Source organism: Podarcis raffonei, chromosome 10, assembly GCF_027172205.1.
Source record: "Podarcis raffonei isolate rPodRaf1 chromosome 10, rPodRaf1.pri, whole genome shotgun sequence".
Taxonomy (NCBI): Eukaryota; Metazoa; Chordata; class Lepidosauria; order Squamata; family Lacertidae; genus Podarcis; species Podarcis raffonei.
In genome coordinates this window covers 48,034,541-48,049,719 of record NC_070611.1, presented here as the reverse complement: position 1 = coordinate 48,049,719, position 15,179 = coordinate 48,034,541, and the positions used below count along the sequence as shown (strand labels likewise).

The following is a 15,179-nucleotide window of genomic DNA, read 5'->3' as shown; positions in this document are numbered from 1 at the left end:
TGTTGGGGGGGGCAAAGGGACCTCAGCCCATAGGAGTTGGCTCCTACGCCTGATGGACCTTTAACCTTTGCCTTTCCTCTGCCTACATTAAATAACTGGGCAGACAGAGAAACCTGAATTCGAGTTCTTCATCTGGCAGAGAGGGCTAATTGATATAAGGAGAAGCCCATTGGATCAGAGAAGAGGGCCAAGCAGGCTGGCAAGAATCCTCAAGAGCTTGTCTATAAAGAAGAGCAAGTTGTGTTGTTATAGCTATCTCCACGTTCATTGTGGGAAACGAATGGAAAATGAAAGGAACAAGCCCCATTAGTTTCATTCGTTTTAGTTAGGATAACATATGTGAATTCAAATTGAAGAGTTCTGAACAACAACAAAAACATCTTTCATTTGATTATTTTTCACTCATTTCCGCTGGGATGAAGAAACAGAAACAGCAGTCTGGAGCAGCCTATACAGGTCACAGAAAGTTGATGTGGAGACGACAAGAGGCAGAGAGATCAATGCATCTGTCAGTATAAAATGGGGTCTATTAAAAAGACACACCAAAATTATCATGCCAAGTTACAAGCAGAGGAATAGGTGGTTGGTTCTCCATTGAAAACTAGGAGTACCTTGGAGGATATGCAAGGATATTTTCAATGCCTTATAAAACTGATACCCTTTGACCAATCTGCATGAAATTATTTGGCTGGTCTGATGCTTTGGGAAAATAAGTAGAAATTTCATTACATTTGAATAGAAAACACAGAAGTTACAGGCAGTGGAGTGGCATGCATGACTGGACCACCCAGAACAGCCTCAGCACTCAGGACAGTCCTCGTTTTTCTACTGGAGGCAACAATATGAACTCAAAAGACAAGTACTGCTGCAGGCTGCCAGGAACTTGAAGTCAAGATAGCAGGTTTATCATAGATTTGAATAGATAGCAAAGTGGGGAAACCTGGCAGCCAGGACATCAGAATAATCAGAGAGTGAGAGACATGGGGCAGCAGCAAAAACAGGAGCAAAATAAAATACTCATCAGTTTGGTACGTATACACACAGCTGTTTTGATGGGTGGTTTTTTCTATCTTCCTGTTGAAGCCTTGAACAGGCAGCAGCCAATCAGCAGCAAGCAGTAGTAAGCCACGGAGGAGGGCCCCCGCATATAGTGTGACCAACAGAAAGCAAGTCTGCCAGGCCTATGGTGGGACAGGACAAATAATGCCTCAGTTCATCAGCTCCTGTGCTTTCCATCTGGATCCGTTGCTGATCAAAATGGCAGAAAGCTCTGCTGTCCAAATGGATCCCAACCACGAGGCACTGGAATATAGCATGGCAGCTTCTTTGAGAAAGGGTGCCTTCTTTAACCCTGTGTTTCCCAAGAGGGCAGATAACCAGTAGAAAAGCAGCAAGTCTCTCTTCTTCAAAGATGTTAGGGCTTCAGCTTGAAATAAGCTTCAACTGTAGGAAAACAGAGGAGGCATCAGAGCAGGGATGGACGAGCTCTGCAATTACATATATTCTCAAACAGAATTTAGTGTTGGGCACACAGAATGCAGCTTTTGTTTTATCTTATAACCTAAGTTTCTAGTTCTCAAGGATGCAGAGACAAGTTTTCAAGGATGTGGACAGTGCCTGGTAAAATCATAGACGTCAGAGTGGGGTTTCCAGAGGTCAGCCACAGAAGCAGCAACAAGACCAGATTCTGGGGCACAGGTCAGAGGCCCTGCAGCCTCTGGGTTTCCTAAAACAATGTCCCCACAATAGTTGGCAGTCTCCAGCATCTTTAAAAAATAAAAAACTTTTTACAGTCGAGGCACTGCTGGAAGCAAAGCAAACAGGTGTGGGGCAGTTTGAGCACTGGAGAGAATGGGAACAACTGTTTGCTCCGAATACAGCAGCACACTCACTGTAAAAAGAAGAGTTAGCTGCAACAGGTAAGGAGAAAGAAGAAGACAGAGAGGCAGGGAAGATGAATTTTTACTTCTCCAGGCCAGTGCTGGCGTAGGAGACCCCCGCTCCCCTGTGCTGCTTTAAGAGCAAAAATGCTGCAATGTATGTGAGCATGTATGAAAGCTGTTCATATGAGCCTCCTGAACATGTACATGTGTTTTCTGGAGGTGGGAAGGAGAAAGTGTTGTGGTGTGATATGATAGCATATGTGGCGGACTTGTAAAAAGGTATTGGGAAATGATATATAATGAATTGAAAAAAATGTTTTAAAAGTACCTTTCCAAAAAAAACCAGAGTCCTTTTTGTTGGGGATAATCCAGAGGGAAATTCCCAGGTGTCAAAAAAGACTACTTATGTATGCTACTACTGCGGCCCATGTTTTGTTAGCCCAGAAATGGAAAACGAGCAAGGTCCCAACTAAAGAAGAATGGCAACTTAAACTGATGGAATACGCACAGCTTGCAGATTTAACATCTAGAATAAGAGAACAAGAAGAATGTACATATAAATGTACTGGAAAATGTTTACTGAATATGTGGGTGAAAATTGTGTTCATTTAAAAACGCTGGTAGCATTAAGATAAATTCAACAGTGTAAATAAGTTTTGATGTATGTAACAATGGATTACAGAATGGTTTAGTTCATGTAAAACATGCAGGGATGTATGGTATGCAAAATGGACCACGGAAAGAGAAGGGAAGTCATTGATTTAAGGATGTTTAAATGAATATTTTGAAATGTAAATATATATATATATGAATGACAGCAGTTTACTTCTCAATATAGATCCCTCAGACCCAAGTGCCCAAGAAGAAAGTCTTTCTGGCACTTACTTGCATATTCCTGGGGTGTCATGGGCTGCTCTATAACGTGCCTGAAGGCTGCAATCCACTCTTGCTGCTCCCTCTCAGTCTCACAGGTGAAGAGGTACTCCCGGTCAGGTGTGATAATGGTGATGCCATACGGCCAGGTGAAGGTGCCCTGCGTGCCAGTTGGCAGCCCTTGCCGGACACCATATCCATGCCCATCACTTCCTATGAACACTTCACCTTTCGCAAAAGCATCCTGCAAGGTAGGAGAGAAATAGGAGACATGCCTTAGGATTCCGGTCCATGTTAGCGACCGAGAGCACACACTGGACCAGGATGAAAACTCTGATGGGGCCGTCAACCAGAGGCCTTTTTATTAGGAATTTTAGGCGCAGATATACCAAAAGAGCAGAAATAATTATTTATGTATGCAATGACAGCAGTGTGGATACTACAGGCCCAGAGGTGGAAAGAAGACAAAGTCCAGACCAGAGATGAATGGTTGATGAAGATGATGGGCTATGTATGACGAAATGGCGAAATCAACTGGGAAAATCAGAAACCAGGAAGAGAAGAACTTAAGACGGAATCAGAAAAATTTATAATGTACAGTATTCAAGAGAACACTGTAAGTAACTAAAAACTTTGGCGGGATTTGAGGGATGCTTGTAATATACTAAAAATTGTGGTAAAAATGGATTATTTAAGAAAAATAGAAAAAAGAAGAGAAGCAGTTGAAAAAAGATTGATAGTGGTAACCATGGAAGGGTGGAGGGGAGTCAAAGGATTCAGGGAATCCTAAATGATGGTGTTGATGTTTAATGTTTGAATTTAAATTTGCAATGTAAAACTTTAAAAAAAAAAAGATTTGGGGGGGGGGAGAAAACTCTGAAGGGGTCGTGGAAACAGTTTCCCAGGGTGTGTGACGGCACAATGGGGAGGGAGTACAGCTTGATGAAGTGCTGGAATCTTAACCCCCACCCTTTAACGTTAGAAGGAGCAGAAGCAGCTCGGACAGTTGAAGCAGCAGCCTGGGGGAGTGGACATTTTCCATCGTTGTTCCCTCCATAACAGGAATAAGAAACCTATGGGCCTCTAGAAGGTAATCATAGAATCGCAGAATTATGAAGTTGGAAGGGACCACAAGGATCATCTCGTCCAAGTCCCTGTGATGCAGGGATCTCAAATAAAGCATCCCAGACAGATGACCTGACATGCTGTTGGGCTCCAACAGCCCCAGCCAGCATGGCCAGCGGTCAGGAGTGATGGGGGCTACAGTCCAAGGAAACCTGGTTCCCCATTCCTGCCAATGGCTCATCTAGCCCAGTGTCTTTTTTTCACAATGGCCAGCCAAGTGCCTGCAGGATTTGAACACAAGACCACTCCCTCATGCCCTGTGGTTTCCAGCAGCTGATATTCAGAGGCATTACTGCCTCCAACCATGGATGCAGAGGACAGCCATAATGGCTAGTAGCCACTGATCGCCATCTGCTCCATGAATTTCTCCCACCCTCTCTTAAAGCCGTCCAAGTTGGGGGCCATCTTGTGGGGAACAAGTCCCACGGTTCAAGGTTTCAGGAGTGTCTCTTTGCACCTGTTTTGAGCTTGCCACTGGTCAGAGAGGGGGGAAACCCAGCTTTAACGAAAGTCTAACGGGCAGAAAGCAAGCATTAAAACTTTAGGTTCCTAAATCAGCATGGCAACAGGAGCCGGTTTGATAGTCAGCAACCCTGCTCCTGTTTCAAGCAGCACAAGACGGCTATTCATCTGCTGGAAGACAGTGTAACTTAGTAAAGAACTGAGAGCAGAGCGAGGTGGGAGGGGATAAGGGGCAATCCGATTGCTGGCTTACCATAGGATCCTTGAAGTACATCAGCCTTCGGTGGTCCAGAGTGAACCAGCGCTTCTTGAAAGACTCCTTTTGCTGCAGAAGAACCAGAGATGTTTACAAGAGGAGGGAGCCCTCTCCTGGTCAATCTTTGATAGTAGCTTTAGAAGTGCATTCAAGTCTTATATCACATCTGCCCTAGCAGCACAGAGTTAAGAGGGCCCACCCTGACGGTTGTTTATTGCAGGTATTCCACAACAAGTTCTTAACACAATAATAATGCATTAGTACAGTGGTACCTCGGGTTAAGTACTAAATTTGTTCTGGAGGTCCGTTCTTAACCTGAAACTGTTCTTAACCTGAAGCACCACTTTAGCTAATGGGGCCTCCTGGTGCCGCCGGAGCATGATTTCTGTTCTCATCCTGAAGCAAAGTTCTTAACCTGAGGTACTATTTCTGGGTTAGCAGAGTCTGTAACCTGAAGCGTCTGTAACCTAAAGCGTATGTAACCCGAGGTACCACTGTAGTGGATTTTTTTCCTACTTTAATTTGTTCTACAGTGTTTCCCCAGTGCTACCATATTAAAGCTGTCTGGGGAGTGTGGGCGAGGGTGTTAGAGGATACCAAAGCAGGACAAAAATATACCAGAACACTTGTGGTATAAAACATTATGGGATATGTACTGATTGGAAGTGAAGCAGTGTGACTGCCTCAACATTAATCTCGCAAGATGCCTTCTTGCTGTTTTCATTTTGCTGATAGTTTACTCTTGGCTAAACCTTGGGCAGGGGATTTTTTAAAGAAACAACAACATATTGTCACCTCGCAATAGCTTCTGAGATAAAAAGAGATTTAAAATAAATATAGAAACCTAAATAAATAAATTGATATACCCTGGGCCCAGTCTTCTCCATGTAGCCTTCTTTCAGGAAATTCCGAGTCAGCCGGCTTTTGAGCTGCAACAGAAGGACAGCTTTTGATTTATCAGAAATGACTGGGAAGACACTCAAACACTATGCATAATCAAAGGTTTGGATAGACTGGAAATGGGGTGGGGTGGGTAGGGGGGAAACGTCTTTTTACCCAAGGTATCAAAACAACTAGTTCTGTCCAGCCAAACCCAAACATGCCAGCTCCACAGACACACACACCCCAACACAAAATGCCTAATGCTGGCCCAACCAAACACACACACACTACCCAATTTCACTTTGAGTCAAAGATGGCCACAGAGCTGAAAGTAATTAGATTTGCAATGACACTAGGAAGCCAGTTAGTCTGTAGTGCAGCCTTGCAAGCAGGCTATGCAGAAGGAATGCAAGCACATGCCAGAAATTTAGGTTTGTGCAGTCAAAGTGGATTCAAGTGTTCTGTTGCCCCAGCACAAGAGACCCACTTTTAAAGAAATCAAACCAACTTTAAAAAGATAATGCAGCTAATAAATTGAATGCACTGAAAAGTGTGGGATAAACAAATGGTTGACAAGGCAATGTGTAAACACCAAACACCTGACATGACAATCAGGATGAATGCTGCTGTCACATAACTTTCCTGCAAAGAAATCAAAATGAATAAAGACCAGGCATAATCTATTCTCTGCACAAACTTTGTGCAAGAAAATCAGGATGAATGTTGCATAAACAGGTTGCCTGAAGGAGGCCAATCTTGTTCCATAACTTCCTTACCTCTTGATCACTGGCAACAGGAAAGGCCACCTTCAAATAGTGGAATTGTACTGCGCGGATCGCATTGAACCAGTCCACAATTTCCTAGATAGAGGAAGGGCACACAAAAGAACAATGAACCGGAAGCCTGACTCTAAGCAGGCCTACTCAGAAGCAAATCTCGTTGGTTTCTATGTAACCTGTTGGACAAGGCTAAAAGCCAATCTGGACCAGCATCTTGCTCTTATAGCGGCCAACCCACGGGAAGCCCACCTGCAGAATGTAAATGCAACAGCACTCTCTCCACTTGTGATCCCCAGCAGCTGGCATTTAGAGGCACACTGCCTCCGACAGCGTAGGAAGAACTTAGCCATTGTGACAAGTGAACACTGATAGCCTTATCCTCCATGAATTTGTCTAATCCCCTATGCCTATGGAACCTTCTTCCTGGTAAGTTTGCAGCATGCGTCTGAGGAACCCAAAGTCCAATTGAAGAAAGTTCCTGGGCAACATCAGTGAACATCTCCCACAACTAGAATTCATAATAATCCAAAGACCATCCTGTCCCACAATGGTTTCCTACCACAGCCATATTTCCTGGTAGTGCTAAGGACTTGTATTTAATTTGCAGCTGTTGCAGGCAATGCTTGTTCTGACGGTGTGAGAGATGAGGAAAGGGAGTCTACCTTGGACCCAAAGATTCCCAGACATGAAGCAAGAAGGATCTGGGTTGTCTCCAGTGGTGGACTTTGACCTCTGGTACAATTTATGCCAGGTGTGAGCAGTCCCAGGCTCCTTGGGTCTACTTGGGTTTTTTACGAGAACCCCTAAGACCCACCAGCCAGAGCCAGGTGCAAAAGACATGCAGCTGATATTGAAGAAAGGCTGCTTCTGAGCACGTTTCTGAGCCTAGAACGGAACCAGAACGGAAAATAGGCTCACAGGCCTTTCGCACAGAAGACCACTCCTGTTTCGCTTTCTTCATTTCAGCAGCCCAGTTAGATGGATAAAGTCATTTTGCTGTTGCTGTTGTCAAGCTACTGAGTCAGAAACACCCAGAGAACTACCTGTGTCACTCCTTATCTAGACCATCTTCTGACAGAAGACGCTGACTCTGTCAAGTCCAGGCTTTCTCCACCATTTCCTACAGAGTGCCACACCATACTGCTAGCCACGGCCCCTGTACCTTCCCATCCTCATGATAAAGGAAGATGTTGCGAGTCTTGTTCTCTTTCAGGTAGGTGATCTGCAGGCCATTTGGGTTCCCTGTCTTCTCCGGCTGGAACGTGGCATTGATAGTGTCAATTTTAACAACTACTTTTGGTTCTTTGGCCTGAAAAGAAAATAATGTTGGTATTTATGCAACACCACTGGTGCACAAGGGATCTTGCAGAGCTTCATAAGCAAAAATAAAAACAGGCAGGCTCTTAACAGTTTAAAGTGTGAAGAGTTGCAAGGGCAACTCAGGTTTCTTTACGGTACTGCAAAGAAAATTCAGAAGCATCCTTCTGAAGACTGTAGGAAAGGTTGCCCATTCTGGGTTGGGATGCACTTACACAAGTAAATTGCTACTCACATCCTGTTTGACAAAATACTTGAGACAGCCCTCTCTCTCAGACAGCAGAAACCTGCGAGGAAGATACTGCCCATTGTCTCTGCCTCGCTTCCACAGAATCCCTTCCTTCAATCCTAGGAGGAAAAGGCAAGCTGGAGATTACATGCGCTGGCCAGAATGGAAACATCAGACAGCCCAAGACACGCAGGAAGCCGCCGTGTATCAGAGTTGCCTACAGACTGCCAGTATGTTGTGGGAGAAATTCCAGCGTATACTGGGAATTTAGGTTCATGCAACTGAAGTGGATTAAAGTGCCCTGTCATCCTAGCACAAAAAATCCACTTAAACACACACACACATTGAGACTTTTTGCAGCTAGGAAAGCAATGGGGGAATGCACTGAAAAGTGTGGAACGAACAAATGATTAAGGGGAAGAAGCAAAAACACCACGCAAGCACAGGAGGATGAATGCTCAGCCACATAACCTCCTTGCAAGCAAATCACAACAAATACTCAATAAAGACCAGACATTGCCTAACCTCTGCATAGGCTTTATGCAAGCAAATAAGAATTAATGCTCAATGAAAAGGCTGTCCGGAAGAGGTCTGTGTAGTTGCTCCTGCACCTCATTTATCTAGTGCATTTGTAAACAGATTATACCAGGCTATTTGTCCATCTAGCCCAGGCTTCCTCAACCTCGGCCCTCCAGATGTTTTGAGACTACAATTCCCATCATCCCTGACCACTGGTCCTGCTAGCTAGGGATCATGGGAGTTGTAGGCCAAAAACATCTGGAGGGCCGAGGTTGAGGAAGCCTGATCTAGCCCAATATTCTCTGTTTTGGTTGGCAGTAGTCCTTCAGGGTCTCAGTCAGAGAAAGGTATTTCCTATCACCTTCTCCCTCATCTTTTAATTGGAGATCTCAAGAGGACTGAACCTGGGGCCTTCTGCATGCAGGGGGGGGGTCTCTGCCACTGAGCTATGGCCCCTGTGCACTGACCACTGAGGTTTCTGTACAGCAGATACATACTGACCTACAGAGACCAAACCCCTCCATCATTCTACTCCAAAAGTCTGCATATTTTAACACAGTGCATTCTCCTCCATGCCGTCAGGGTGAGAGACATCCTAGATGAGAGATGACCGAGGAATTATTTGAGCTGAGGTTATTAAGGACTAGCTACTTAAGTTATAGCTTCCACTTTTCCTCTGACCGTTCCTTGTGTCTTTACCAGGTAGCAACTTTCAAATACCTGGGAATAACTTTTCAGGAAAGGGTCTCGTGGCACCAACAGATGAAAAACGCCATTGCCAATGCAGGAAGGGCCAATAAAGCCCTTACAAGATTTTTTCACGGGAAAGGGGGTAAATACGTTCCGGCGGCCTCCCAGGTTTTTGCTGCAAAAATACTCCCACAACTCACTTATGGATCCCAGGTTTGCAGTTTTAAAAATTTTGCGCCTATGGAGGCATTTCAAACAAAATTCTATCGGTGTTTATTGGGGATCCCCCCCTGTGTATCTAATATAGCTGTCCGCTTAGAAGTTGGACAACCACCCGTTAACGCGCGGTTGTGGATTCTAAAGATACACTACTGGTTAAAACTTATTTTTTTCCCGGCCGGTTTGGCTCCTTTAACACTCTTAGACACCTTTCATTCTACCTGGAAAGCTTCCCTGTTTGAAAAGATAAGAAGCTTGGGATTCTCCCCGCAGATCTTGATAGCGGCAGGATATGAGAGAGCCAGAAGTCAAGTGCTTCAACGCATTAGGGACATAGAACTGCAATGTCATATGGGCAAAATGGATAAATATGCCACAATTAGAGACTTTGGGAGAGGGTTCTCACCCGCAAATTATCTGGCTGATTTACAAATACCTAAGTACAGACACTCCTTTACCCTGGCCAGATTTAACGTTCTGCCCTCTGCCCTGCTGCTAGGCAGATATGAGGGCAAACCATATGAGTCACGTGTTTGCCCATGTGGCTCATCGGAAGTGGAAACAAATCTGCATGTATTGCTGCACTGTAGTTACTACGAGGACCTACGCCTGACCTTTATTGCCCCAGTTCTACAAAAGCTTAAAAATGAACCAGAACTCCAACGTATGAGAGCCTTGGTAGAAGATAAGGTTCCTGAAATTACGATCAATGTTGCCAAATTCTGTGTAGCCGCTATTAGGCGCAGGAAACAAGAGCTTTCCAATGCCAATATGCAGGCGAAGGCAAATACTTAATTTTATTTATGCTGTCTAATTTTAAATTGCTGTTATGGCCTAATCTGTATTGAAATTGTCCTTTGCTTTTTCCGGTGTTATGCTTTGCTGACTAGCTGTACGAGTTAATCTGGTCTGTGACCGTTTTTAATAAATTTGATTTGATTTGATTTGACTTGTGTCTTTTTACAGCTGTGTGACAGCAACAATTCAGCAGGTAGCACTTTCCTCCAACGCTGCTGGAAAAAGCATAGTTGAATTTCTGAAGTCTTTTTTTTTTTTTTTGGAGGGGAGGCTTTGCAATAAGAAAAAGTAGCAGCCATGCTGTAAGTATTTCAGTTCTAAAAGGGTGGAAGGTGGACGTGAAAACTGCTCTGCCTGCCCCCACGGAGGAAGCATTCACACATAGAGATGGTCTTCCACTCTGTTTTCACACCCTTTGCTACATACAAGCCACAAGCACTGAATTATAATTCTTCCTGTTTCACAGGTAAACCATTTCCTCTGGTGAGAAGCCCTGATTATGTTATTTCATGACCCACTCTGGGAGTTTGAAGGAGGGAAGACAATGTGCCAAATTGTCTTCTTCTTTAAAACTCTTGGAGTCTGCACCTGGCATCCCGGGGCAGTCACCAGAACCCCAGGATCTTGACAGGCCCCCCTAAAAACACCTGTCACAAGCAGGGCTGGATTAGGTTTGATGAGGCCCTAAGCTACTGGAGGTAATGGGGCCCTTTATATGTCCAGCTGTCCTTTGTCAACAACAAATTGTCACTGTTTTTTGTGTTGAATGTATGCTATATGGTAATTTATGGACCTAATAGGTATCTAAAGCCATTTGCATATATTGCCATGCAACCAGTCCATGCAGAATGTAGGCACCCTATATATAGAAATGAGCAAACCATTGATATTTTAGGGAGCAGGCTAGCAGGCGGGGCCCATTACTTACATCACAGGAGCCTACACAACACAAAACACTGTTGCTGTATGTACACTGGTTTTATTTTATTTGTTTTTTATCTTATATTTTGAAAATGTACATACAGGTTTTTTCCCCTTTAAATTTGTGGGGGAGGCCAAGAGAGTGGGGCCCGAAGCTATAGCTTGTTTAGCTTATATGTAAATCTGGCACTGGTCACAGGGCTACTAGCTTTTCAGAGGGATTGATTCCACTGTAGAAGGATTACCATTGGAATATGGCGGATGTTTTCCTGGCTCCGTGAATTCTTTCCGTTCGTATTTGGCTCGTACCCACTGCTCTCTCAGGACTCTGTGGGAAGTCGAGAGAGATGATATGGTGACAGGTAAGAGAAATCTCGCAATGCACAACCCTTTCTCCCTTCCCCGATGGAGATTCGGCACTTACTGGCAATCAGTGTGGACTGGGCGGTAATAGTACATAGGAACATGGGCCTCATACGTTGCCTTGGCTACTGCATTCCCATGTTGCATCAAAAACTAAAAAGGGGAAGATGCACAAGTTAATGCTCATAGCCTTTTCATGTAAGCCAGCCTTCCTCAACCTGGTGCCCTCCACATGTTTTGGACTCTAACTCTCATCAGCCCCAGCTAGCCGGGATCAGCTGGCAGAGGTGCTCTCCTGGGTAGTCCTAATTTTACATACCACCCCTAAAATTTTCAAGAGCCTTGCCACCTACAACTCTGCGCAATATCCATTCTCTGTACAGCTAACTGTCTCCCAAAATCAGAACACGATGAAATGGGGAGCATAGGCTGAAATCACATTCTGGGATTCTGTTATCAATGGAATCAGGGCCATTTTACACATTGCAAAGCTGTCCTCCAACTAGACGCTAGAGTGGGTTGGTGGGGAGGAGAAAACCTCCAGGCTGAATGCCAGTCTTGGGCTGCCGAAGGGTCCAAGTTGGCCTGCAAGGCAATTTCTCCAAACCACATCCACCTGTCAATCATCTGATGTTACTGGGTGATATCAGCGGATGGGCAGGGTTCATTCCTCCTGGGTGCAGTTTTCCCAGTGTATTCCAAGCGGGAAACATACTGACAAAGGAGACCCCTGCAGCCAGCAGGACTGAATTCTCCACTGACCCCTCCAGCCTGTACCCCACACAGGTCAACTTGGACAGGTGGGTGAGACCACCCACCTGCCAGTCATCTAACGGGGGACAAGCCCTGAACTACAAAATGGCATTGAGCTGAAGCCAAAGCTTAAGAAATCGTACCAAGAGGTTTGGTTACAGAAGGAAATATCTAAGCACAGTGGTAAAAAAGCTCCGTGTTGCATTTCCAACAACATATTCGGTGGAACGTGGTTTTAGTGTGGTCATCCAACTTCTCTCCAAGCAATGAAACAGACTCCAGATTACTAAAGGAGGTGTTTTAAGACGCTTGCTACGTGACTTTAAACAAGACACTGGGAAACTGGTTTCACTTCATCAAGCGCATCCAACGCATTTAGAATTTGCTGAACAGTGAAATAGTTACTAAATGTATCTAAGCCTCTTGTTAAACAACTTTCAAAAGCTGGTATCACTCGATCTAGTTCATCAATTTTGTTGAAATAGTTAAACTAATTTGTTTCAATTGGATTTTGAATTAACTATTACTGTTTTGAATTTTATTGTTCTATTATTGTCCTTGGGTAAGACTGGTACCCAAATGTTTTCATTCTTGAGCATGGACCAGTCACTTTCAGGCAGTTGGCAAGCTTTGTTCTTCATCACAAAATCCTGCCACTATTGAACTCCCTGCTAATGAGCTCAGTGGCTATGCCCCAGCTCACTGTTTCAGATCTGTGACAAACAATTCAAACCCTTTTGCTACACTCACAAAGCAATCCAGGCTTTGGGGTGGAGGAGAGGAAGGAGCCAGCCACATGGTTGTGGCCACCTGAGTGACTCCTCATCTAACACAAATCCCTATCTTCCCTATTCCACGCTTATGCACCAGCCACACCACCATGACATTTGACCTCTACAAGGCCCCAGGGTCCCCTCCTTCCCTGACACAGCAACCACAGGAGAGCTCAACCTTTTCTCATCCTCCATGATTACCAATCTTACATTTCTGAAGCTTGGTGCTCTCTTTTCTTTTCTTTTCTTTTCTTTTCTTTTCTTTTCTTCCCTTCCCTTCCCTCTTTACTCCCAGCATTCTTGAGAGAAAAGAGGGGCGAATTGTTTGCATCTCCTATGCAAATATATTATCGAGTGAGTAGCTTCTTGGGGACACAAGACTCACCTGCACCTGACCTTCATCCCAGTGGTCCATCCTTAGTGACTTGACTTTGCTGATGCCAGAGATGTTGCGATGAATCCCTGAGCAGTTTAAGCAGAGGAAGACGCCCAAAGTATAGGAGGCCCAGTCAGGGTCTAAGGGGAATAAAAGTGTATCAGTTCTTGGAGACTGGGTATTATATTTATTTAATAAACAGGTTCAAACCCACCCACCCCAAAGTTCTTGAGAGGCTTTGTTTGACTAATATATAAGAGGAGTCCTGCTGGATGAGGACAAAGGCCCTTCATCAGCCTGTTCTTAGCGCCCTCCAGATGCCTGTTGTAATCCCACAAGCAGGACCTGAGCACAGTTTAGGTTTGCCACAATCATTCCAGGGCAATCTTCTAAGGTCCACTCTCCATCCGCCATCTTGACAGCCCCAAACTCAAGGCTAGTGAGAGGGCATTTTCTGCAGCAGCCCCCAAATGGTGAAATTCCCTCATCACAAAGTTGTTTCTGTCACCTTCATTGTCAAGCTTTCTTCAAGGGTTTGAAGATGCAGCTCTTCACCAAGCCCATTGACCCTTGAGAGGCGTTCATTTTAGGCCCCACTGACTGAAATTTGTTTAATTCTAAATGCCGTGTTTCACTTCGTTGTGGCCCACCCTGGGATTTCATGTCACATGGCGGTTCGTAAAAACGACAACCCAAGGACCATTATTGGAATCCAAGAACACTTTCCAATCAGCCAGAAACACTTGAGGGGGTGAAGCCATGGGTGTGGCCTGAGAAAGGTGCAAGGGCTAAACAGAGAGGTACAGAGGGCCACATTCGGCCTCCCAGGCTTGAGGTCCCCAACCTCTGCCCTAGCACAACAAATTCACTTTTAAAACAGCAAGGAATGAATGAATGATCAATGGAAATATATATGAATGCCCTGCACACACTTTAGGATGAATGCTCCTTGTCACATAACATACCCGCAAACAAATCAGAACGAACAACCAGCAAATACCAGATATAATCTAATCTCCATGGAAGCTTTGCGCAAGGCAGAAGTTATCTGGAGGAGCTCCAGGCTAGATAAAAACACAATGCCCAAACGTGCCAGCGCTGCTTCTCCTTCATTAATTCCCCACAACCCGCCACTCCTTCCAAGGAACGGTCATTTCTTTGACTGCTTCAGACGTCCATCACATTTGCCCTCCACTTCTGCCCTGAAGCCTCCAAAATTGATTTACCAGGTTCCTCACAATCTGCACACAAGGCATTTTCTTTTCTGCTCCACACTTCCTTGAGGCTGTTCACATTCCTGCCATCTTCTGTAGCCATCATCTCCGGAATGCCTTGGAACCCTCTGGGGCAGAGCGGAAATCTGCTTCCTTGGTACCTGTGATCACACGTCCACCTTGCACAAGAGGTAGATTTAGAGAACTTTTAGAGGTTGTTTTTTTTTTCTTTTAAAGGAGGGAGAGGCAGAGACACAGCTGCCTCTGTGTGAGGCAGCTGGAGTGGTAAGAAAATGCTTGCAAGGGAAAGCAGCACCGACAGAGGTGTTAGCTGCAGGCGAGGCAGCAGCCGCAGCAAAGGAGGCTGTGCCTGTGGGTATTAAGGGAAGTTCAGCTATTAAACATAAAAACCGGTTTTTCCTCATCTCACAGGGCTAAAGGCCAAGCCCGAGAAAAAGGAACTCAAGCAGCACGCAAAGTGATAAAATGCAGCACAACCCACATTCGTTGCTATGCCCTTGTTTGTTAAAAAGATTCTTAAGAGCACTCCTAAGCTTACACTAACACTCCCTTTGCAGCTGGTATTGGTCTTATCTAAGAGACAAGAGATTGTAGCTTGACCAAGCCCACACAACAAAGCAGTGGCAAAGGCTAGAAGTCTCCCTGCAGCAACCTTTGCCAACCTGGTGCCCCCGAGATGTTGTTGGGACTCTCATCTCCCACCAGCAATGCTATAATCTAAAAATG

At 44.9% G+C, this 15,179-nt stretch overlaps 1 protein-coding gene across 1 annotated transcript; it reads right to left on the bottom strand.

Annotated features, from left to right (window-relative positions):
- Positions 1 to 306: 306 nt before the first annotated feature.
- LOC128422707 (arf-GAP with dual PH domain-containing protein 1-like) lies at positions 307 to 14,816 on the bottom strand. Its single transcript, XM_053407090.1, has 11 exons — positions 14,445 to 14,816; positions 13,228 to 13,358; positions 11,378 to 11,469; positions 11,199 to 11,281; positions 7,813 to 7,925; positions 7,423 to 7,569; positions 6,258 to 6,341; positions 5,466 to 5,528; positions 4,597 to 4,668; positions 2,769 to 3,000; positions 307 to 1,443 (listed from the first exon to the last, which is right to left on the bottom strand). Exons 1-11 carry the CDS (start codon positions 14,536 to 14,538, stop codon positions 1,415 to 1,417), a joined length of 1,140 nt encoding a protein of 379 aa, XP_053263065.1. The 5' UTR covers positions 14,539 to 14,816; the 3' UTR covers positions 307 to 1,414.
- Positions 14,817 to 15,179: the final 363 nt, after the last annotated feature.